The following is a 23,214-nucleotide window of genomic DNA, read 5'->3' as shown; positions in this document are numbered from 1 at the left end:
TTTTTTGCAGGGGTTGTTTGGGTTTTTTTTCAGTATGATCATTTACCTTCTATAAAGATATGGTGGTGTGGTTCAGGTACTAAATCCAGGGAGAGCAGTGTGCTAGAGCTGTGGAATGAGGGGAGAAATGAATTCAAGTCTGGTCCTCAGAGAACAATACAGAAACTGAACTGCTATGAGCAGATTTATTAGCTCACAGCAAGGCTAGTTTGAAGGGTGAGTGGCACATAAATTATTTTTGACTGGTCAAATTACTCCTGCAGCCAAGATCAGAGGAGTAGTCACCTGTGACTCCTACACTGACCCCAGAGCAATTTTAAACAGCCTGGCACAGGCTGCCACATTAGATCAGCTATGAATTCACTTAAGTCATCAGTAATGACCACTAAATACAATAAACTGGAATGGTAAATCGAGTAATTTTCAAGGTGCACTAGGATATGGGGATGACCAGGAGAGTTAACATCTCTATCTGCTAGACAATTAACTCACCTTCTAGCAGCGTGGACTGGACTGTCTCCAAGCTGGCCATACAGAGACTGAGTCCTGCTCTAGCTCTAAGAGAGAGGCAGATTGAACCAATCCACTAGCAGGGAGAGGAAGATAAAAGTTTTAAACAAAACTGCTAATGCAAGCATCCGCTGAAATAGAAAATCTGCTGCTTTCCCTGTATAGCTGCACAGCACCTGGTAGCAGAAATGCCTTGTGAAGGAGGTGAGCACCTGTAATGCCGAATCAGGCCCTTCCAGCAACACTGGAAGATGATGACACACAGAAAAGTAATTTAATTCATATTAGCTTTAAGCTTCTGACTAAAAAGCCTGAAACACCTGTTAAAGATCTAATAAAGCTGAGCTTAGCTCTGTTATTTGGGCTGCATTAACACTTAGGTAAAATCTTGTCTGGCTGAGCTTCCTTAACCATAAAAGCACGAACATGAAACAAGTAGTAACTCTTCTTGTGTACAAATCAAGAGGGAGATGGGTCAGTCCTGAGTGACTAGCTCTCAACAAAAGGGCCTGACAATGGCAACAGCTTTTCAGCACAAGCACTGTGTCCTGGTGTTGCACAGCAGAACAGGAAAAATAATTACTGAATTGACTACACTTAATTCTGTAACATTTAATACCTCAGAGCTGGTGCTTCAAAGGCTAGCTGGAAACTGATGCTACAAAAATCTATCAGTTAAATAGATAAACAGTAAAGAAACAAGTTTTACTTTCCACCTCCCCGTGCAAAAACTTTTGAGCTTCTGCTTGGCTCTTTCCCCTCTACCTCAAAAGCACACATAGACACCAAAAAAGTGTGTCCTGTCTCGGAAGGCCTTATGTTGTTTTAGAAGCAGGGAGATGCTGTGCTGCTTAAAATTCAAGTAGCGGAATTGCTATGGAAGTGTTTTTTCCTTTTCTGCCAACACATCTGCAGGTGCTCACCCTCTGGCAGACACAAGCAGCCAGCCTGTTCTGTCAGATACACCAAGAGGAAGATAGTCACAGCTGCACAGTTCAACTTTTGCTTCCATCTGCCTTCATTGCCCTAACAGAGTGAAAACTGCAGTCACTCTGTCAGTATTCCCAACCGTGCTGCAGCATTACTAGTTACCATCCGCCACCACCTTCAGTTGATGTGCAAGAATATCAGGACAGGCAAAGATTTTAGATCAGTTTATTCAGATACAAATTGAAAGCAAAGTGGAGCACAGCCCCACTTCCTCTGCTGCCTCTTCCCCTAACTACAAGAGAGAAGGGGAGAAGCAGGCAGAAAGCAGCAAATAATAATTTTGTGACAGAAGCATTGTGGTTCCCAGTTCAAACCTCTGCTTTTGGATAGCACAGGGACAGTTAGAGCATCAGTTGGTCAGTCACGGGGGAAATGGGTCATTTCTAGCCAGCTGTCACCACCCTTTGGGCACAAAAGCATCAATTGACAGGTTCCAATCCTAAACGTACAAAAGAAAGCCTTGTAAACAGGTTTGCAATCTGCAGCATGCCTGAAGGAGACTACTCCAGCAACTTCTGTTGCAGTTTGCATTAAGACAGCTCTCCTCCACGGTTTACCTTTCTCTGAATTCTGTGTGGAGAAGGGCCCCAGGCAGAGCTATCATCTTAAAGTAGCTAAAATTTCCAGTCTATGTGGACCTTCTCAAGGCATTCTGGTCCTTACTGCCCTTTGGGATGTTTACTTGAAATGGGTTTCTCCAGGTTAGCTCCTACAGTACCTTTGTGCACACTCTGCAAGGGACAGGGAACAGGCAGGACACAAAAGGGAAAGGTACCGATGTAGCGAGGGAGCCTACTCGGCCTTTAGGCACCTCTTCTGTTTTGGAAGGGGAATGTCTAACAGGAGTAGTTGGAGGAACTGCTGAACAACCCACCAAGGACACCTCAGGGAATTTTCTAGCTCATGTTTTTGGTACCGACAGGATTAAATCCCTAGCTGCCATGCCAGCACGCTGGGGCTCAGGCACACGACTGGCAGATCTCAGTTGTCCTGTCTTGCCTCTCCCAGCTGTGGACTACTTTCCCCCCGCCCCCCCCAGGACTATAGAATCCAGTTCTCTGCTCAAAGCAGATTTCCTGAAGATACTTGCTGTAGAGATTAATCCATTGTAGAAGCACAATGCTTTATCAACTCACCGAGCAAGAACATGCATTTTCTGTTCTTCCATTCTGTTATTTAAACTGAGATTGAGCTGTTCCTCCCCACCAGCACACGCCTGCTCCGCACCTTCCCAGACAGCCTTTCGCTTATTGAATTATCAGTCACTTATAGGTTCCCTCAACTTCCTTTTCATAGGATGTGAGCAGGAGAGGGGTACTACACCTGCGAGGAAGCGTTGTGTACTGGAAAGCATGAGCAGGAGTTGTACTGTAGGAAGCCCAGCCACCTGCACTCCCGGGGCTTCACAGCTGTCCTCTTGGGACACGTCTGCTGTTCATTTGCGTTGTGAGCTGCAGTCCAAGTTGGCCAGTGAGAAGAGAAGCTGCTAAAGGAATTAACTCTACATTTCACCTGCTAAACGATGGCGGCTCTACTTAAGCTTCAGAGGGGAGTCCCCATGGAAGGATTGAGCGCTCTAACGATTTCTGTGCCTCCCCCAGAAGGCCAGCTGACCTGCTGATGAAACAGATAGGCTTTGAACTTCTAAGCACCACTGCATCCACTTCCAGCAACTGTCTTCTGCCAAGAAATTCTGACTCCAGCCAGTAAGGCTCTAACACCCACTCGGTTCTTCATCCCAACGCAGACAATGCGTGCTCCGCTCAGAGGCTGCACAGAATGCCAGGATGGACAAGAGGCGGGGATGGCAGCAAGCGCCTATGAAAACCGGTAGCCCCAGGCTCTCGAAGGAGCTTCCCTCCCCCCCTTCTCCCCACACATAACACAAATTTGCAGAGTCAGTTTCCTATTTGTTTTCAAAGGGACAGGATTTCGAAGTCTTCATCTTCCGAGTCAAAGAACCTTTCCAATCTGTCAGCATCAGAGGAGTCTGCAAGAGAAAAAGAAAGTGCTGCCTCCATGGGATGCACTGACTGCTCAGCATCAGCGAGACCAGCAGTGAGAAGGCAGCAGAATTTGAGAGTCAAGTGCCTGCAAGTTCCAAGAGACCAGTGACATACCTGAATGAAGGCTCTGAGGAGGGATGAGAACATGACAGTAGCATGGAAAATGCACTGGAGAGGATTATATGGCGTGCAGGAAGGATTATATGATGCCATGTTTCACAGTCCTGGTGCAGTGCAACTGTGCTGTGACTTTTGTACAATCTTCTTGTGCAGCAGCTCTGTAGGAGACCGTTCTGCCTCAAGAGGCTCAAAACAGGAAAACTTGCCCAGGTCTGGACTAATATCCATGAAGATTTCTGGCCTAATTAAGTGATATGGGAACATTTCTTTTCCCCTCCATGTATTAAAGACTTGTTTAATGCTATAGTTGCCTTTGATCAGCTACTGGGGAATGTAATCACACAACATGTGCTCTCCCAAAAGCAATTAGTACAGTCCATTTTGTAAGTAAAGGTAATGGTCTTGATCCCTCCTGTCCATCCTTCCAACTCTGTGGTAAGGAGGGAGTACAAATCTAAAGGCAAAGCAACTTTACCACAGGGGAAATTCAAGTGAGAACATACGGGCAAACTGAAGAAGTAAAGGAGAAATCTACTTTGACTCAGTCTGCAAAAAAGCACTTGCTGGACTTGGCAGACCAGCCAGCCAAAAGCTAAACTGCAATAAATGATGGCTGGGGACAGAGAAATGAAAAGTTGCAAAGCCACCTAGAACATTTTGTGACAAGCTTTAATCCCACAGTAGAGTGTGCAAATGCTTAGTGTCACGGGTTTTGATCAAACTGCAGTGCCCATGAGTGCTGGCAGTACAATTTCCAGAGGTACTCCTCAGAGGAGTGGCTCCTTTCACTTAAGTAACATAGAGAACTCAACTACCTGAGAAAAATAAGGGGCTGGACAGTCATGAAAGTATAGGTACTCCTCTAGCGAGGTGTACAACTAAGAGACGGAGTAGCCATTAGCTCATGGGAGCTCCACAAGATAGGGAAGAGGAAAAAGAATAAGTAGCCCATTACAAAAACATTTTTAGGGGTAAGAAAGGCAGCAATTAGGGACAATTTAATATAGGTGAGGATCAATTGACAGTTTAAAGGAAATCAAGCATTCTTAACAGAAAAGGACAGTGAGATAAGGAAGGTTTTGAAAGTTCATGCTAAGGGAGAGAGACAGCAAGGAAGCACAGGGTGCAGGATGCATGTAAGAGGACACAGTCCAATGACTGGTGACAGGGTAGGTTTGTCCATGCATACTCACTGCTCTTGGCAGACGCTGTCAATGGCCCTTTACCTCCTGCAACGTTTGTGCATGCTATTAACATGATAGGCAGAGCCTGACAGCCAAGATACTGCCCCAGCACTTGTTCCTTTTTGCATTGGTAGAGGCACATGCACAGGGAAGGAGTGCCTTACACTGGAACTAAGTTTGACCACCCCTGTCTTTGACCATTTTCATTACCTAGAAACTCAGTTTTCAGCCTTTTCAAGGGACCCTTTTGATTCCTTCAAGCATCCTTTTATGAATCAGATTCACACTGCTGTGATAGCCCATGAACTTGTTTTTTTTTTCTCCCCTCAGTCATCATCATCACCACCATTCACAGACTCATTCTAAAAATCATCCTGAGACACTTGCAATCTGCAGCTGAAAGCCAAAGAAGTAGATCAATTGACCCAAGAGCTCCAGATCAAACTCCAGGCAGAACAGGAATGTACTAGAAGTCACTGTGCAATTCCACACAATTTCTGGAAAACCAAAGGGACCAGCTCACCCTTGGCTCTACCTCCCTGCATGGCCTCACCTGGTGTGAGATTCAGGACATCGGGGTTGGAGAAATGTGACGGCTGGCGTTCGACCAGTTCGAACATTGGCAGCGCTCCTCTTACCAGGGACAGCTGCGGAACAAGAGTAGAGCCATGAGAACCAACAACTCTGTACTCATAGTGCACTGGGTCTTTAAGGGGTAATAATGATCCGTTGGGACTTCACTGCAGCTGAAAAAGTGTTTTTCAAATCTTTGACTTGCATCATCAACAGAATTCCAGAGCTATGCCCTTTTTGCTAGTTTAATAAACTGTTTTCATGTGCTTTAGAGAGGGATCATGCTGCAGAGAACATGGTCTCTGTGCAGTGGTTTGGAAACTAGACAATACCCTATATTCCTTTCCCAATGATATAAACACAAACCTTTTTGATTTGCTGGCACCAATCGCTAAAGTCCTCCTCTGTGTTGCAGAAAAAGCCCTGGAAAAAAAAAATCTTTATATATTGTAGATTGATCACTTCAGTCTTAAAGCCTTGTATTAATGCCAAGCAACACAACCAGGACTGCAAGCAGTTAAAACACCTAACTGCCTTGCTTTAAAACTGTGGCTTACACTGCCCTGTTAAACTGAACACCCCCCCATATGCTTGATGTGACCAGACTATCCAAGTGTTGGAATCATCAATGTAATGTTCTGCTTTATTGCAGAAGGAAAATCGGGCAGAAATAACCCACATGGAAGCAGGAACAAGCCACACTGAATCAGAACATGGCTTCAGGAATGGATTCAGATCCACCCACTAAAAGGCAGGAGTCAAAGCCCAAACTAAACCTGAGAGAAGGATACTGCCCCATGAGGAATGATATTTAATTGCCATGCATTTTAATTGCCCTGTACCAAACCACTTCCTGCGCAAGGAGCTTCTTCACCAGCTTTACTGGAACCCACAGCAGCAGGTGCCCAGAGCACAGCATGCCTGTGGAGTATCCAACCCATCACTGCTGCCTTTGCCAGTTCCCTGGGGAAGGGGACAGCTGTGAAACAGAGGGACCACCACACTGTTCCTTCAGTTATCAGAAACAAGCAGCAGAAACGCACCACTGCAATGGAGGGGTCGAGCTCGGCAATGCTCATCCTGCAGGGAGGGTGCTGGCAGTGGAAGCTTTCGTCGGGGAGACAGCCGCTGTCATTGGGCTCCACTGCAGGCTGCGTGGTGTGGGGATCCAGGTAAATGAGTTCCTCACCTGGACAGAGAGGCAAAGAGACATCAACAGGAGGAACCATGCCAAGGAAGAGCGATGACAGAGCCAGCTCTTGTAACCCCACAAAGGAACCCACATTCTAGGGACAATTCGCTTTCAGCCACTTGCCCAAATGCTTCTCATCCAGGCAAAGAGCCAGCTGCCAGCAGAATCACAGTGGCCACTCCACAGTGACACCCTGGGATCAAGGCACAGGCACTATTTGGATACTGTTCCTGCACATGCCTTCCAGGGTCCTGTAAGCTCAGGTAGGGCCCAGAAATCCAAAGCACAACGAGCTTGAGGTCTCAGGCAGAGAGAAAATCAGAGGGAAGAAGGAGAGTAAAAGGACAACAGTTTGTAGGGTTTCAGGAAGGGGATAACTAAAGGACAGTTAAATCCAGCCAAGCCCCCAAAGGGAGGGTCGGCTCTGGGTGTAGGAAGAAGTCTCTATGCACACCACTTTACAGACAGCATTTAGCATTACACTGTGGAAGTTCACAGCCCGTACTACAGCCATTGCTCAAAGCTACATCATCCTTGCAAAGAGGTTCAGTCACAGCAGCCTTCTACAGTTCCAGCAGGAAAGAACCACCCTGCAGCATGCATGACAGACCAAGCAGGAGAGCTCTACTGCTTAAGCATTTTTTAGCTGGGGATAGATGCTTGGAAAGCCTCTGCAGTACTCTGGGCACTCACCTACATAGCCAATGAAGTAGTGAGCACTGTTTGGTTTCCCTCCGATCACTCCCAGGGACTGGGGCATCATGAAGCAGTGCTGGAAAAGCAATACAGAAAACACACAGCTGACAGACAATGAGACAGCAGGTGGCAACAAAGGCAAACATCCAAAAATGCAGTGGGAAAGAAAGACAGGGACACTGAAAATCAGCAACTCTAGCAGCAGAAACAGCCGTTTCTGGAGAGAAGCTCCTTCAGGAAGGCTGAAGGCTGCGACACAGGGCCTTCAAGGGACACAGAAGCAGATCAGAAACACTCTTAAACTGCTGACAGGAACACACAGGTGAACCAAATGGAAGAAGCAGCACTACTCCAGGACCCAGTCGGGGTTAAATCCTGGCTCTGCTGCAGTGGGTGGCAAGATCCCTTGAAGCTGTCATCAGGGTGCAATAGTGCTCTTGGGAGGAAACAGTCTAAGTTCCTTATCCAGCTGCAGTATCCAGGCACCATCTACTGAGTTAAGGGCAAGTAACCTCACATGAATTTGGAGCTCTCTTACCTGTGCAGCTCAGAGCTTGCTAGCATGAGGACAAGACAATGTGCACCCTGTCCTGCACACATACTCTGCACACCCTAAATTCTGCAGCCTCCCAATACCCAACCTGCAACTGTCTGCCAGCTTCTAGCCTCAGTCTGCAGTACAAGCTCCAGCAGAGCCACAGGGAGTTTGCACCACTAATGCTCAGGTTAATGCTCATTAATGCTCAGGTTGCCACCAAACACAGTACAGCTGTGCTGAACAAACGCTTCAGCAGGTTGGTACCATCTAAACGCAAAGAGGGACTGAGATTAAGTTGAGAAGTAAGATCCTCAAAAAAGAAACCAACCAAAAAAGCCCCAACTCCCCAAACCCCCCACATTTCCTGACTATAGCCTACAAGAACCCATGTCCTGAACTCTGACAAGGATTGTCTCTAAACATTTTTCTTTTGCAAATAGGACAGTTACTTCTGAGTAATTTTGCCCCCAAACCAAATTACAGAAATCACTTAATTCACAACAGAGTCCTTAAGCATCAGAACACCAGGAATTCAGCTCCAGATCCCCTACCTTTAGTGTTTCAATATAGGCTTCATTGATCTCTGTGAGCCCAAGGCGGAGAGGTATCAGCAGCACCAATGGTTTCCACAGTGAGAGCCTATCTCTAACCCCCGCTTCCTCTGGGTACCCGTTATAGAGTACGTCTGACTCCACAGCAGGGCATGCTGCAGCTCCAGCACATGGAAAGTTGGACTGGCACAACCGCCCTACAGAAAGGGAACATGAGCAGAAAGCATCAGAAATAACCTCTGTTTCTAGGCCTTGAATAATTCTATTCAAGATCTGATCAACAGGTGCCATTTACTAAAAGCCTACAGCGCTTAATAAAAAGAAAAGCTTAAAGAGGTCCAGTGCTGGGATCATGTGATGCATGTACTCCCTGCCAGGCTTCTGGTAGAGTTCAGCATTTCATCTAAGCTTACATCAAGATTATGCCAAAGCATGCTGTACTCACAGCCACCATCTGGTGGGCCATTAAAATGCAAATTCTTCTAGCAGGTAAGCAGCTAAGCAACAATCTGTGCCAAAAAAAGTTGAACAAGTTGATTAGGAGGTCAGGCAAGAGTCCTGAATTCACAAAGTGTGTAGGCACAAAGAGAAAAACCAGGAGCATTCAACTCCAGAGGAGTTCATGGAGGATATGAAGACAGCTGAACTGAACTAGGAAAGCGTTATTGCTTAACACAGGAAATATTCACCCATGGTGTCTCTCTAGAGTAGCTGTAATTTTCCTAAAGTTCACTAGAGCCTTCACAAACTCTACTGTGGGATCTTTCATAAGCATTTTTAGAGACTGAAAGCAGATGATCACTAAACACTGCACTTCCAGCACGAGCTTTCCCTGCAAGATATGGGGCAGTAAAACTCCTCAGAGTGCAAGCATACATAAGCACTATGCATTCTCATTCTACAGGCTTGACAAACGTACAGCCAGGCTGTAATGTAACCAGGTTATGTAAATTCTGGCCCAGAAACATCTCCAAGCCTACCTGTCTCACCGGCCAATTTCGTTACTTGCTGAGCATGTGGAAAAAACAACCCAACCCCCAAAGAAACCCAGAGCACTTTAATCAGGAAGCTAAGGCAATTAGACAAAATGCCAGAGGTTTATTTAATTTATTCCAGACCTAATCTGAATACCAGGACACTCTAGCAGGTAGAACACAGTGTAAACAAACACCTTAATCACTAGCCATTTCAGAAGGATGTTTGCTCACTACTAAAAGCTTCAAACCCAGCTGAACAATGAGAATGTTACACCCAAGGTTAGAAGAAACAGGACTCTGATCTAAAGCCTCAGTATGAGAGACAAACTGCACTGAAGAGTTTGCAGTTGCTCCCCATACCATTCCTCAAGGAGGGAAAAGGTGTATGTGTGCAGCTCTCATGCAACAGACAGTATAGTTACTGGAGGTCCTGAGAAAATTGGAAGTAATTATTTGCAGTGATTTATCCTGTTAAAACAGTAAAGACCATGGGGGGGGTGGAATGGTCGCCTGCCTGTTCTGATGATCTGCAACCAGCTGCCAAGCCAGGGCTGTTGCTGAATGTAGTGTCACTGCAGGTTTCCTCATCAGGCAAAGCAACTGGCAATCCAGCGCTATTTAACCCAAGTTTAAACAATAGGGAGCTTGGCACACACCAAATTCACCTTGCTTCTTTGGCAGGTTTTGCAGTGTTATGGTGCCACAGCGCAGCGGAACCTGCCTAAAGCTTCCCAGCTGGATCCAACCCATTTACTGCAAACATATTCCAACAGATTTGACACATCTCTCCTGCTGTGGCTGCTGCTGTCAGGTATTGGCTTTACTGTCTTGGTTTCTCAGCACCTTAATGATGCACAGGATTCTCCAATGCCCAACCAAGATCCCCTTTCTGATACAACAGGCTGACTCAAAAGGGATAAAGATGGATGTTTCTTCACTGATGTAACAAAAGGCATTTCCTATGAACTTTAGGCTGAACAGTATTAGTGACCAAATTTAACAGATGTATGAAACAGCATTAACTTCTGAATGCTTCACTATCAACAGATGTTTGGGCCACAAGATACATAACACACCTACAGACATTGAACACATCAGACCCACTGATACAGTAATTTTCAGGCCCTGAACAAGTACATTATGATTTACATTTGAGGAAAATAAACAAACACTCCCTCCACATTACAAGCTGCATGGACACATTACTTGAAGCCGTGTCAGTACTGAACACTCAGTGGCACACAGACAAGAGCCTGCAGCACACCCAACCCTCACAGGCAGCATGTTTCAGTTCTAGAAATAATGTTTTCAGGCTAAAGATGAAAGATAAATTCAATTTCTGTGTTCCTGCTGGCCCCTGTGGCCATCAGCATGTACCTTCACAGGACTATGTGTACCTAAGGTTAGACAGGCACTTCTCAATCCAATCCTTTGTTTCTTGGCCACTCAACTGAGACTACCTGACAAGATGTGACTTTGTAAAGTGACTGTCCTGCACTCTAGGCCTGTTAATTGATTTTGGCTCCGTGGCAGCCAAAGCTAGCTAAAATGATGCCTGCCACAACCTCACCTGTAACCTTGCACCAGCTTCAGTGCCCACTGGACTGTTCTACGTACTGTTTCAGAACACCAGGCTGGCAGAAAAGATTGCATGGTTTTGTGCTGTGTAAGCTTGCTGCCTCATGAGTTAGTCTAAAGCAAGCAAGGGGAAGGCTTGTGTGGCCAGGACTATGCAGGACTGCAGCAACCAGCAATGCAGGCATTCAGCTTTGGTTACTGTGGCACCACAGCCTGAGCAAGCATGCTGGGGATGAACACATTGCAGAGTTGCTCAGCCTCCAGAGCCAGCCTGTTGTCAGGATGCACCAAGGAAGAACAAAAGAAACCCCAAAACAACCAGTGAACATTGCTTAAACGATGAGAGATCCATTCCAGAGGTGGTTTCCCTTCTCCTCCCCCACCCTCATGAATTTTGTTCATTTTCCTCTTCAGCAATCTGTTCTAGTTTTCTTACTCTGCCTAATAGCAGAGACACTCCTACTCCATTATACGAGAGAGGAAGCAGCCATTTACTGCTCGCTACCTGTGGCCATAAACAAGTTTGACACTACCTTCCAAGCAGCTCCCACCTATTATCTGAAGGTCAGCAGACCTTCTCTCCAGATCCAGAGGCCACAGTGCCAAGTCAGAGGCTTTATCACGTGAAGCAAAAGTCAAACGAGGGGCTTCATTGCCCTGGAACAGCAATTCTTATCTGCTTTTAGCATGCTTGGCCACAGCTTTAAGACAGAACATTTACATCATACTTGTTGTGTTGTACTACTATATACTCTTCAGATTTTTTTCTGGCTCCTTGCTGACGGAGGATGCACCACATTCCTCCTCCATGTGATACTTACGGATTTCTTCCATCACTACTGTGTTGTCCATGGCTATATGTACTGCCAGTGAACTCCATGTATCAAAAGTTGCAAGTTTTCTACAGGAAAATTCAAAATAAAAGTAAGCAAGTACAAGACAAAGATGCTGGTGTATCAGAGAGGAGTAACTGGATTAGAAGAGATTGGCTGTCATCAATGATGCTGTAAAGCATGCTCTTAGACATGTATTAGAGTTGTATACTTCCTTGTCACTAGTTATTATGCTTGGAAGAATAAACAGGGACCACATTTGGGAATTTGTCCCTCAGCAGCTACTAAGTACAACAGAGCTGACACAATCTCCAAGTCAAATCCAATAACTGCTGGTTACCAGAAAGCAAGACAGAATTTTTAAAAAGTAATAAATTAAAAAAAATTACTTTTACTTTCTGTACATATCTCCTGATCACCTATACCAGATCTTGGGCTAATTCAGCATACGGTCTGACCCAGGAAAGCTGTTTGTAGGCAATCTTAGCTATTCCAGGGAGCTACGTGCTCATCTAATCAAAGCAAGGGAAGAACAGTGACAGGAAAGAGAATGTTTCTCAAAATACAGTGTGTCCCAGTTAAAGGCAGTCCATGCCCCATCACCACTCTGATCCTCTGCCCATCACCATGGAACCCAGGCAGCAAATATTAAAGCATTCCTCTGCTAATGCATTAGTGATGGATCACTGGCAGCTTTTTGATAATGACACTATTGTCAGGTCAGAGGCAACTTGGAGGCTAGCAGAGATCGAAACGATGGCAACAATCATCTACTCTGACACTTGTTTCTGGTCTGCTGCAGAGTACTGCACTCTGTTCTAGTGGCAAGCACACTACTTGTGGGATGGGAAGAGAGGTTTTTTGGGGTTGTCCTGAAATCTGTTTTCTCTCACATCCTGCCAGCATCTAAACAACAGAAGGGCTCCCTTCAAGTTCCTGCCTGAGCAGGTCGATAAGGTCAAGCATTAAAACATACAGTTGCACTTCAGTCCATGGGCAGAAACCTGTGCTAGGAGGTACTACAACCCAAATGGCCCCACTGTGTGGTTCAAAAGATATAAAGGGAAAATGTAGCACTTACCTGAGCACCTGTGCGACTGTGTTTGGTCCATACCACTGACCTATGGATTTTCCCTCTCCAACTCCCATCTGGGCTGCATCACAAGAAAAAAACAAAATAATTTAGCAAATAATTTCACCCGCACTGCATCCCTTCCTAAACAGTTTGTATTTAATAGGGAAGAAATCTCACTTGGAAATGTTTTTGAGTCAGCAGAATCTACTCTTTCATGGGGTATCTTAGTGTAGATGGGAGAGTGAAGCACATTCTGAAGGACTGTAAAGGAAATCCTTTCCCCAGCATGCAATAACACAAAAGTTCAAAAGGCAACGTTACCAAAGAAATTTTTCTTGAAGTGTTTGATTACCAGATCACCCCCGTAATCTGAAGTTCTGTTCACTAAAGCTATAGGTGCCTTAACACCCTATAGGAAAAACTGGAACAGGTTGCTTCTCTTTTATTTGCCAGGGAAATTTATATCAAAGTGAGATCCTTCCTTAGTTCACTTGCTACTTCTGAGAATTTCTTCGCTCAACAATATTCTCATATGACAAGGTCCTAGTGAGAACAGCAACCACATGTGTTTCTCTCACCTTAGCTAGGATATGGAAAGTTATGCTGAATATAACATTAATAATAAAGCGTTAGGCAAACAGGACAGCCTTAATGGAGACAAGAAGAAAAATCCATCATAACCCACAATAAAGAGTGGCAGTTTTACATGACATCAGAAAACAAGCAGCATAATATCATGTACTACCTGACTCACCCATTGGGGTTTTTTTTTGGCTAAGCTAGTGAAACAACACGGAGTGATGTTCTGCACTCATGGGAAACACTGACTGAGTATCTCCACACTCTTCAGCATCCAGACTCTTACCTATCTGGTGAATGGAGTAGTAGCTGTCTTTTTTGTCAATGAAGGCATTAAGAACATTGAAGTAATTATCCATCTGCCTCTTCCCTTTTATCCACCTCCACTCTAAGACAGACAAGGGTATATAGGAAACAAAACATGATATTTATTAGCAACTAGACGCTGAAAGCTATAATCCTCCCCCCGTGTACCAATCAGCTGACCTGATTTTCATGTTGCTATCTTATTACTAGGCATCCAAGCCATTCCCAACACTAAAGGATTAATTTTAAAAGAAAAGTAAGCATTCTCACAGCTAAGATAAAGGAGTATCACCGACAGAAAATCAAATATACCAGAAATTGTACCTCTAACCCACAGATGGGAAACAAGATTATAATTTCTCATTGACAGGAGTGAGCTACATATTCTGGGAAAAAACAGGTGACCTCACTACAAAAGTCATCCCCCAAAAATTCAAAGGCCATCAAGTGACAAAAAAAATGCTCTGGTATAGCTGCTTACAGACCAAGCATGAGTCAAGCACAAGCACAGGGAGAGGAAAACTAAACTCAGTAAGCGAGGACTTTGTGACAAAACTGAACTATAAACAAGCATCAACCTACTAAGTTGTTTCAAGCTTCAGCTATATAAAAAAATCTTTCAAGAAAAATCTAGTACATGCTTGGCTTCAGTGGATTTAACCCATACGTTACGAGGCTCTGCTTTAAGGCTTGTACAACTGTATCTATGTAGAGTTGTAGACAGCAGGGAAAAACCTGTTGGACAGTTTCCAGTAGACCGTTCTCACAATAGCCCTGATATTGAGAAGACTAAAGGAAAAGTTAGAGCCCTCAGAAATTCCTAGCTGTGCCCTTGTTATCTGCTGTCCTTATAAGTACTGCACTTGTGGAAGCACATGGCCCTGGGAGTCAGTATGGGCTTTGCATGGGTTTACCTCTTCCCAAATGCCTGCAGACCAAGGCCTGAGCAAATATCATCTGGCCACACCGTAGCATACAGCCCCAGCCAGTATCAGATGTGGGACCAGTTCCTCCTGTAAACGAGGACAGAAAATGTAATGAATAGTAAAACAGACAAGAGGGAGAAGACATGAAAGCTCTCTAAGTCTGCACAGATAGCAGGTTCACCCAAGAAATCAGACAGGAAATAAGGGACCTTAGCTCATGTACCCAAGGCTGAGAAACAAAAGGGTAGTTATCAGTGAGTAACTTATTGTAATCCCCTAAAAACAAACCCCTTTAACACTAACTGAAAGTTGAAAAAAACCTTCAAAAGCAAATCCAAACAACTCAAATAGAAAGATAGCTGAATTTCTCAGGAACCCAACAGCACTTGAACCTAGTTGCAGACTCCCAGCCTAATTCAGATACACATTTCTACACAGAGGTGCTTGTTACAGGCGACTTCTTGTAGTCCTCATCTTGAGAGGACAACTCATCACGCAAAACAAACCAGTCCTCAGGCATTCCTACATCATAAGCAGCTATGACTGGATGAAATTCCAAAGTAAACAACATAGGCCAAAAAAAACCCCACCCGAGCAACAAAAACCCCACATCCTACATAATATCAAAGAACAAGCTGGGTATTAGCTCACGCTGGAAAGTCTGAGACAAAGGCCTCAAGGCTGGAAGCACTTCCCTGACAGAACTTCAAAAGGAAGCTGCTGCTCCTCCACTGAAGCTCTGGCTATTATTACAAGTTTCATAGATAAAATGTTTAGTGTGACCACAGCAATGAGCTGTCTTACAAGCATGCAGTCAGCTGCGCCTTAGCACAGCTGCTACAAGTAGCTTCTTTGTAACGCTGCTTTCTTTTTTTGATCCTGTGCAACTACTTTGTATGAAAAAGCATAGGGAGAGAACAAACACCCAAGAGAACTATTCAATCAACTTCTTGACAGTCAGCAGTTATCTTGTAAATTGCTGGCAAAATTATACAACATATACAACATCTAAAATTGATAATGCTTTACAAAATTAGCAGAAGACTTTCTCCTTACCCTCTGAAGGGCTTAAAGTATTTAAGTGGGCAAACACAGAGAAGTGGCCAACAATAAAAGGGATGACTGGGAGAAAAAAGACTAAAAAAGGAAAATATCTACTGTATGACATGCAAATCGTATCTTTACTGTAAATGGGAAATGACTCAGAAAATGGGATTTCTTTTCACCTCCCCACCCTTTAATAACTCATATAGAAACCCCAATGGTGCTTGTGAACCATAAACATGTTAACCCTTCATTTGCAAACGTGTGTTTAACTATGGCTCACAAACGTGAATTTAAAGGGATTAAATGCATCAAAAACATCTCATAGCTTGTTAGGCAAAGTGTTTCCCAGTAGAGAAAGAACAGAACAAGCCAGAAGGACCAGTTACCAAGAAGTCTCTTTTCCAAACCCGAGCTATTTTCCCCATTGACTGCTGGGGATGATGTTGACAGTGGTGACATAGATGGGGCTTGGAATCCTACTCACCTGCTCTCAGATCTCGATACACCTTCCACCTAGTACACAAAACCAAACCACAGTAGAGACCATGGACCATCTTAAGGAACAAAGACATCCTCCTTCGAGTTCACTGGGAATGGTCCCCATATTACTACAGTTTCTGAGTGTAACAGCCACTTCAGGCACTTAAAAACACAGTCTGGGGCAGATGCACAAGGGCAATAATTGCTGTATGGTATCTCTAGCTTTCATTGTTTTCATCCACTTCAAGCCTAAGACCATCATTAAACAATATTTCATGTCAGACTTGCGCTACACTGTGTTGCTCAAAGAAAAGATGTTTTTAGGTAGGCTTCCCAAACTCATTCTTGTGACCTTTTTAAAATCAGTTATTCTTCATACCAAAGGGGATAAGGAATTCTCATTATCACATAAACAAAAAGTATATCCCATCAATTAAATGAAGTGCATTTCAGGTTCTTATAAATGGGAGTGCATTAATGTTATGCTTGTTTTATCAGGTAGAAATAAACGGATTATCATCATTTCCAGGAGGTACTTAGACTCGTCCACAGCACGTACCAATAGCAGGGAAGTTCTTTCTGTAGGTGAACCAAAGTCGGGAGGTCACATCCAACAGGATCTCTTCTTTCTCTGAAAAATTTTCAGCATCAAAAGACACGCACATGCGAGGAGCACCAAACACAGCTAAATCCATCTCCCACTCACCATCCCTAGCAACAACAGTGTTCTACTCCTCCGAGAGTCTGCATGACCAGAAAGGCAAAATCTGGCTGAGGAACAGGACAGTGCTGCTGTGCAGAAGAAACTTTCCTCATCCCCCAAAATAGCCGCAGTTAACACAAGGACACTATGGCCATAGGTAAATTATGAAGCAGTAAACCATGTTCTTACCTTTCCCCTGAGCTATCCCTTTGCTTCAACCATCTTGGCCTCCCAACACAAGTCCCAGTAACTACTGTATAGTAACTTTCTGCACAAAAACATTCCAGTCTGCAGAGATCGCCAGCCAGCCAGCAGCATGGCAGTTATAGTCTTGCTTTGACAGCAAACAGACTCTGCAGTGTGCTTATAAGGTTTGCAGTCACCTTGCTGCTTGGAAAGTAAAGTTCAACACTAACAAAGTCCTCTGGAGCATTAGAGCACGTTGCATTGTGAATGCAAAATACCTGTGAAAACACTGTATTTCCGGCCAAGGATCCAAACAGGTTCTTTGGTCTCAGGGAAATCTTCATATTCGAACCTGAGAGTGTCATAGGTAAGAGTAGCTAGAAAGAGAAAGAAGAAATTACATACCTTTCAGAGCTTTTCTTTGTGTTTTAAAAATCACATAAAACTACAGAATCAGAGCTGCTGTGGCCCAGCAACTTACACACCCAGAGCACCTGTATGGGTGCCCCTGCAACCACCAACTCCAGAAGGCACAGAGAGCTGATGCAGCCCTGGCTCGCTCCTGGCTGATCTATAAGCAGAAAAGCAGAGGGATTTCCAGATTGGGTCAGCTCCAGGTTCTGCCTGGTACAGAAGTCAGTCAAGAAAATATCTAGGACTTCAGCTGGCAGCTACAGTCTGTTTACCAGAACAAGCACCATCGTGCATGTCACCAGCAACAATATCGAGGTCCTCTCTCCAAGTGAGCGAAGTGATTAAAATCCTTCTTCCAGATAATATAATTTGTGGAGGTGTACCACAAAAAGCACAGATCAGATTTAAGATGGAAACTAAACCTTGCTCTGCAAGTCAGTCCCTTCTGAAGAAGGGATGAATCCAGAAGTCATCACTTGCACTGAAAACAGCCTGCAGCCTGAGGAGAAGCACTGCCTTTACAGATGTCACGCTAAAATCTGAGGAACACAGAGCTGTGCACAGATGTGCTCATTCACAGGAGACAGACAAACTCCTTCACAGTATGATATCCACCAGTGCCTAGATATCCATCCTCTTACATCACCCCTACAGAACAATTCAGCAGCACAGGCTGGCCTTGGATCAGGGCAGCTTACGCTTTCATGCAAAAGGCACAGGCGACAAGGAGGGAAAAAAGGAGAGTTGGATGAACTGTACTTCACTAGGTCTGTATTTGGAAATAAAGCACTTTAAAGTGGTCTGGGAGGTGTCAATTCTTTAACAAATCACCTATATAAGATCTAAATGAGAACTCACCAGCCTGCTCTGTAACTGTTAAAATGGCTTTGAAAATACCTCTCACAGCAAATGCAATAAAATCTGCAGTAACATGACATGAGTTTAAAACAGAGCAACGGACTAAACAACCACCTCAGCCCCGCTTTCTCTGAAAGCCACCACCTTCTGTAGTGCACACTTTTTGCTTCCCTTCTGCTTTTCTTTGGTGCTGCCTATAGAGCAGACCTCACCCTTCTCACAAGTAGAATACATCTGTAGGTGAGCTTTTCTCCCAATCATTCCCTGCTTAGCATTCCAAAGCATCATCTGGTACACCAGTAAATAACAACTTGGCTGATTTGCATCAATGATAGCTCCAGAAAGTCACCACAAGGTTCTGCTCCCCCTCCTTCCAGACATCTAGGATACTCCACATTGTGCTGGGCCAAACAAGCTACACAAGACATTCCAGCCTCCTGTAGGTACCTCATCAGCCTTCTAGCCCTGGGCTCTCTGACCTGAAATTCCATCTCCAAATGTCAAAGAACATACTTAAGTAGTAGCAGCAAGACGCCATCAGTAAGACCAACTACTGTTTAAGCAGAGATGAAAATAGGCTCCTAAATCAAATTTCGAATTAGACTCTGGCCCTAACCTTAGCCCAAAAGATTTAAAGCACATTCCTTGTGTCAACTGGTCAAAAGTCTTTTCCAGGCACATTTAGGCACCCAGCACAGGCCATGGGCTCCCATTCCCATCCTGTGATGTGACTTCTCAACAGCAAGCTAAGCAAAGCAACTCTGATTGCACAGAAAAGTTACAGCAAATTAATGCAGTCTTTTCCTCTAACAAACTTTAGCAGGGAAATTAAGAATTTCTTTACCATATACTAGCCAAACTTTACAAATCCCCAGCACTCTATGCTTCTGTGTCTATCTTCACTTAATAGCTTGGCTTGCTTTGCCCCCTTTCTTGTTCAGTGTTGGAGATTTCTTTCCAGGGAAGGAAAGGATGTGACTTCTGCAGATGTTTTCAAGTGTGTATCACTTTCTACTTTCTCCCTTAATTTTCAGAAGCTTCCCTTTGGGATGAGACATTACAAGTTTATTCTGAGAGCTCAAAGGGTGGGTAATCATTAGGGTTTTTTAGAATTCAGTGTATGATCTTAGCATAAAAACTGAACTTCTTAGATATGTTTTAAAGCTCCAAGGAATATTTTGTAGTTTGTCAGTTCTCAAGCTTGCCATGAATCCAGCCCTCTGCCAAAAGAGTCTGAAATAGCTTAAATAAAATGACTGAAACAAGGATGCTACACAGAATATATCAAGCTACCCACCATCCCCCTTTCTCCTTCCTAGCACTATTTCCTCACATTCTCGAATGTCACACCCCCTGTGGAAACACATTTTGCAGGGCACCAGGTCCTTAGCAAGCACAGGATTTGCAACTGGCAGCTTCACAGCAAGAATGTGCTGAAAATGGACTGCTGGCGTCTTAACCCTTCAATCGAAGATAGTAGAGGAAGGGGTCAGTGGGCAGAAGGGATCCCAAGGCTGCCTGCTGGACCACCTGTGTATTCAGGGAATATAAAATTGCAAACTGCAAGTGCCATGACACTGAACATGTGGGAGAACAGTCCCAGCCTTGCAGTCCTTCAGCTGAATGCCCAAAAGCTGGACTCTGTGCAAAGGTCCTGTATGTCCAGCCGTGCATCTGAAAAATGTGGTGAGACATTAGTGAGCATGTTGGTTTTTTGGAAGAAAATACTTGCCACCATCTGACAAGGCACAGCTGCTAAATGCAGAAGTTAAGGTTTTACCTTCACAGGGAGGAAATTCAAGTGATTGCTCCCAGTTAGTATCAATGACATTATAATGTGAGCAGTAAACTCCCCACAAGTCTTGAAGCCACTAAGCATTTCCTTTACAAACATCTACCTTCATGTGCTCTGGCACTTTTTCAAAATTATGCTATTGCCCAGATGAGCTACATACGAGCCAGTGGGACTCAAACAATTCAGGCAGGGGTGCAAAGAGTGTCACAATTTGCACAGGAGCTTTTCTCTCCCTCTTATAGTTAGAGGCAAAGGGTCTGAAAATAAGTAAAATCAGAAATTCACCAAGCAGAAATCTTATCTGAAGATGCTCACTTCAGAGCTCCAGAAGTCAGGTGAGATCAGCAAATTTCTTGGGCAGCACTCCAAAACTTCACCTTCAAGAAGCCCTCAATCTATTTTAAATACCGACCTCTGGACATCCAGAACAGTAGAGCAGCAGCCTCTGCAGAAAATCCAAGTGCACATCAAATACAACAGCTCAACCTATTTCAGTGCACAGTGGATTTATAGTTAAAAAGCCAAGAGATTCAGGCCTGCAAAGCATGCCTTCAGAAAGGCAGCCTTGCTTTCCAGGAACTTCAGGCACGCTGTGAATGATGTGAGGTTGGCTGGATCTCTGCCCCACAGGCACACCTTCTACGGGGTCTGCATCAGTGTCCCAGAAAAACCTCCTCATCCCACACCCTCTCTAGAAAGGTCCAACAGAAAAGGCAAAGATTTGTACGTGCCACTACAGAAAACACTCATATTCAACAGCCTAGATAAATGCATTCAAACTAAAACTGCATTAAATACAAGCATGAAGCCTGAACATTTGAGTTCTTTTCCACTTTTGGGCACATGGTTAAATCTACTCAGTTACAAGGTAACAGGCCACATCACAAAAGCCTGCCTTGTATGAAGCACAAGGAAACAGCCCTTGACACACCCAGCACGTGCCTGCAGTGTCAACGACTTTCAACATGTTTACTAAACACGAGTATGTGCAAGTTTATTGAAAAACTACATATCATCTTGATATAGACCAAGAAAAACTGTCTCAATACACAGAATTAGGGTAGAGGGTGAAATCTTGCCTCCCTTCTTATATTCTTGTGCCGCACAATGAAAAAGCCAAGCTAAAAATGCTATCCCAACTTGTAATAAGCTCCCCCATAAATAAACCCTGAAGCACAGCCAGGCACTGGGGAGCAGACCCAGCCTGGTGATGTCAGTTTGCAAATGTGCTGAAGGCAAGATATGTGTTTACAGCAAGTATCTAGTCCTTGACAGCCACTAACTTAATCTGCTTTACCAAAACCAAAACTATTTGGTTTTCTATCAACTTTGGGAAACAAATAACAAGTCAAATCTTTGATGACCCAAACAGAAATGTGGCAAGTGATTTTCCCTGTGGTTTACACAGTAAAACAGCTGATGTTCAGCATCACTCATCTTGGTTACAGTTTACCTGCACAGCTTAGAGGTTTTGTCAAAAAACCTTTTATACAAACTAGTGAAGCAGAGATGGCAAGTGTTACACTGAAGGAAAAGGAGGCTTTGCAATACCTCCCTTGCAAATTGCTTCCTGGGCTTCCCCCAGTAACAGCCCTCAGTCAGCACCTGCAACAGCTTAGAGACACCTTCCCCCAGTCCTTCAGCCTCCCATTACACTGCCACAAAAGAATCGGAAATGGGGCAGATGGATCAATTCCCTCAGCTGGTAAAGGTACATCACCCAAGGCAGAGTGGAGAGGAGGAACACTATTGGATGTAGAATATTTCAAGAGTCCAGAAGAGAAGGTAAATTCATGGTAAACCTTTTTGCATTGCTGAAAAAGGCCTAGAAAACAGATAACTGATGAGCCTGAACCCTTACTTCTGGCCTTTGCAGAAGAAAGATTAAGTCTTTTCTTTCCCCTAAGCTTTTTCAACAAGACAAATCTCACTTATCTAAGCAACAACGAGGAGTTAAGACACAGCCAGGGAGGAAAGCCAGTCAACTGGAGAGCAGCACTTTCTTGGAGGCTCAGAGCAAACAGCTCAGAGCCATCAGGTACCCGACTGTCTCAGGAGCAGGGCTGGATGTGAAGGGGCTTGAGCTCTTGTTGCTCCAAAGACCAGAGACCCAACTCCTGTTTGCACAGAGGAGAGCCAGCCCTACTGTCTATCACAGCAAAGTTTTCCTTCCCTTGATAAACCTTCTAAAGCTTACACAAGGAAAACCAAACATATCTTCCAGCTCAAGTTGTGTAAGTTCATTTGCTGGAACCCGTTTTTGTTCTCAGAAGTGAGAGACTGGATGCAGCGATGTGCAAGGAGGTGCCAGGCAGGAAGTCGGGACACTATCAACGGGACTACACTGACAATAGCAGCACCTGCACCAAGGACAAAACCAAGTCAAGCCAGCAGTCTGGAGGGACAAGAGCTAAGGCTTCCCTCCCCATACTCATGCTTGCCCAATATGAAGGAAGAGCCCACGTGGCACAAGAAAATGTTCGTTATTATGGAACAACACTTATCTATGCAGAGGGTGGATGAAAGCTGTTACTACACGAAAGCTAAAAGGAATTGAGTCCCAACCCAAGCACCAACACACTTCTTTTTTTCTCCCCTTGTATGGAAACAAAGTCTCTACCGCAAACAGCTTTGCCAACACTCTCAGTAAAAACGATGAGGGGCCAGGATGAACGGCCGAGTCTCCTGACCCCTCGGCGCAGCAGACGGCGGCCGCAGCGCCTCTGGAGCAGAGCTCAGGGCTACCTATCCCGCCACAGCTCTCGCCCTCCGGTTCGCTTCCCAGGCAGCCCCGTCCAGGCCACACCGCCCAACGCCGTGGGAGAGAGAGCTCAATGATAGTTTTAAGAATGACGGCAAAAGGCGGGCTGGGAAGGGCTGGAGGGGGGATTCATCCCCCTACGGAGGGGGCTCCCCCTCGGCTCTGGCCTGAAGCGGCCGACCCCAGTGGAGCCACCGCTGGGTCGCCCTGAGCCGCCACCACCTTCTCCCGCACCCTACAGGGGAGGGCGACGGGACGAGCCCCCACAGATCTGGGGACCCCTGTTCCAGGGCCGTGCCCGGGGGCGGCAAACGGGCCGGGGAGCGGTGACATCGC

At 44.9% G+C, this 23,214-nt stretch overlaps 1 protein-coding gene across 2 annotated transcripts; it reads right to left on the bottom strand.

Annotated features, from left to right (window-relative positions):
* Positions 1 to 1,648: 1,648 nt before the first annotated feature.
* On the bottom strand, positions 1,649 to 17,427 carry ATG4B (autophagy related 4B cysteine peptidase). Of its 2 annotated transcripts, XR_003399073.1 has the most exons (13): positions 17,329 to 17,427; positions 16,721 to 16,792; positions 14,623 to 14,721; positions 13,689 to 13,790; positions 12,830 to 12,902; positions 11,737 to 11,816; positions 8,361 to 8,557; positions 7,269 to 7,347; positions 6,427 to 6,572; positions 5,750 to 5,806; positions 5,364 to 5,457; positions 2,637 to 3,490; positions 1,649 to 1,939 (listed from the first exon to the last, which is right to left on the bottom strand). XR_003399073.1 is itself a non-coding variant. In XM_026855394.1 (12 exons), exons 3-12 carry the CDS (start codon positions 14,681 to 14,683, stop codon positions 3,417 to 3,419), a joined length of 963 nt encoding a protein of 320 aa, XP_026711195.1. In that variant the 5' UTR covers positions 14,684 to 14,721; positions 16,721 to 16,792; positions 17,329 to 17,427; the 3' UTR covers positions 1,649 to 3,416. The 2 variants fall into 2 exon arrangements, 1 of the variants encoding a protein (XP_026711195.1); XM_026855394.1 differs by having other exon boundaries at positions 1,649 to 3,490.
* Between the last annotated feature and the right edge of the window lie 5,787 nt (positions 17,428 to 23,214).

This window comes from Athene cunicularia, assembly GCF_003259725.1.
Source record: "Athene cunicularia isolate RWA chromosome 9 unlocalized genomic scaffold, athCun1 chr9_part2, whole genome shotgun sequence".
NCBI lineage: Eukaryota > Metazoa > Chordata > Aves > Strigiformes > Strigidae > Athene > Athene cunicularia.
This window is presented reverse-complemented; position numbering and strand designations above follow the sequence as displayed.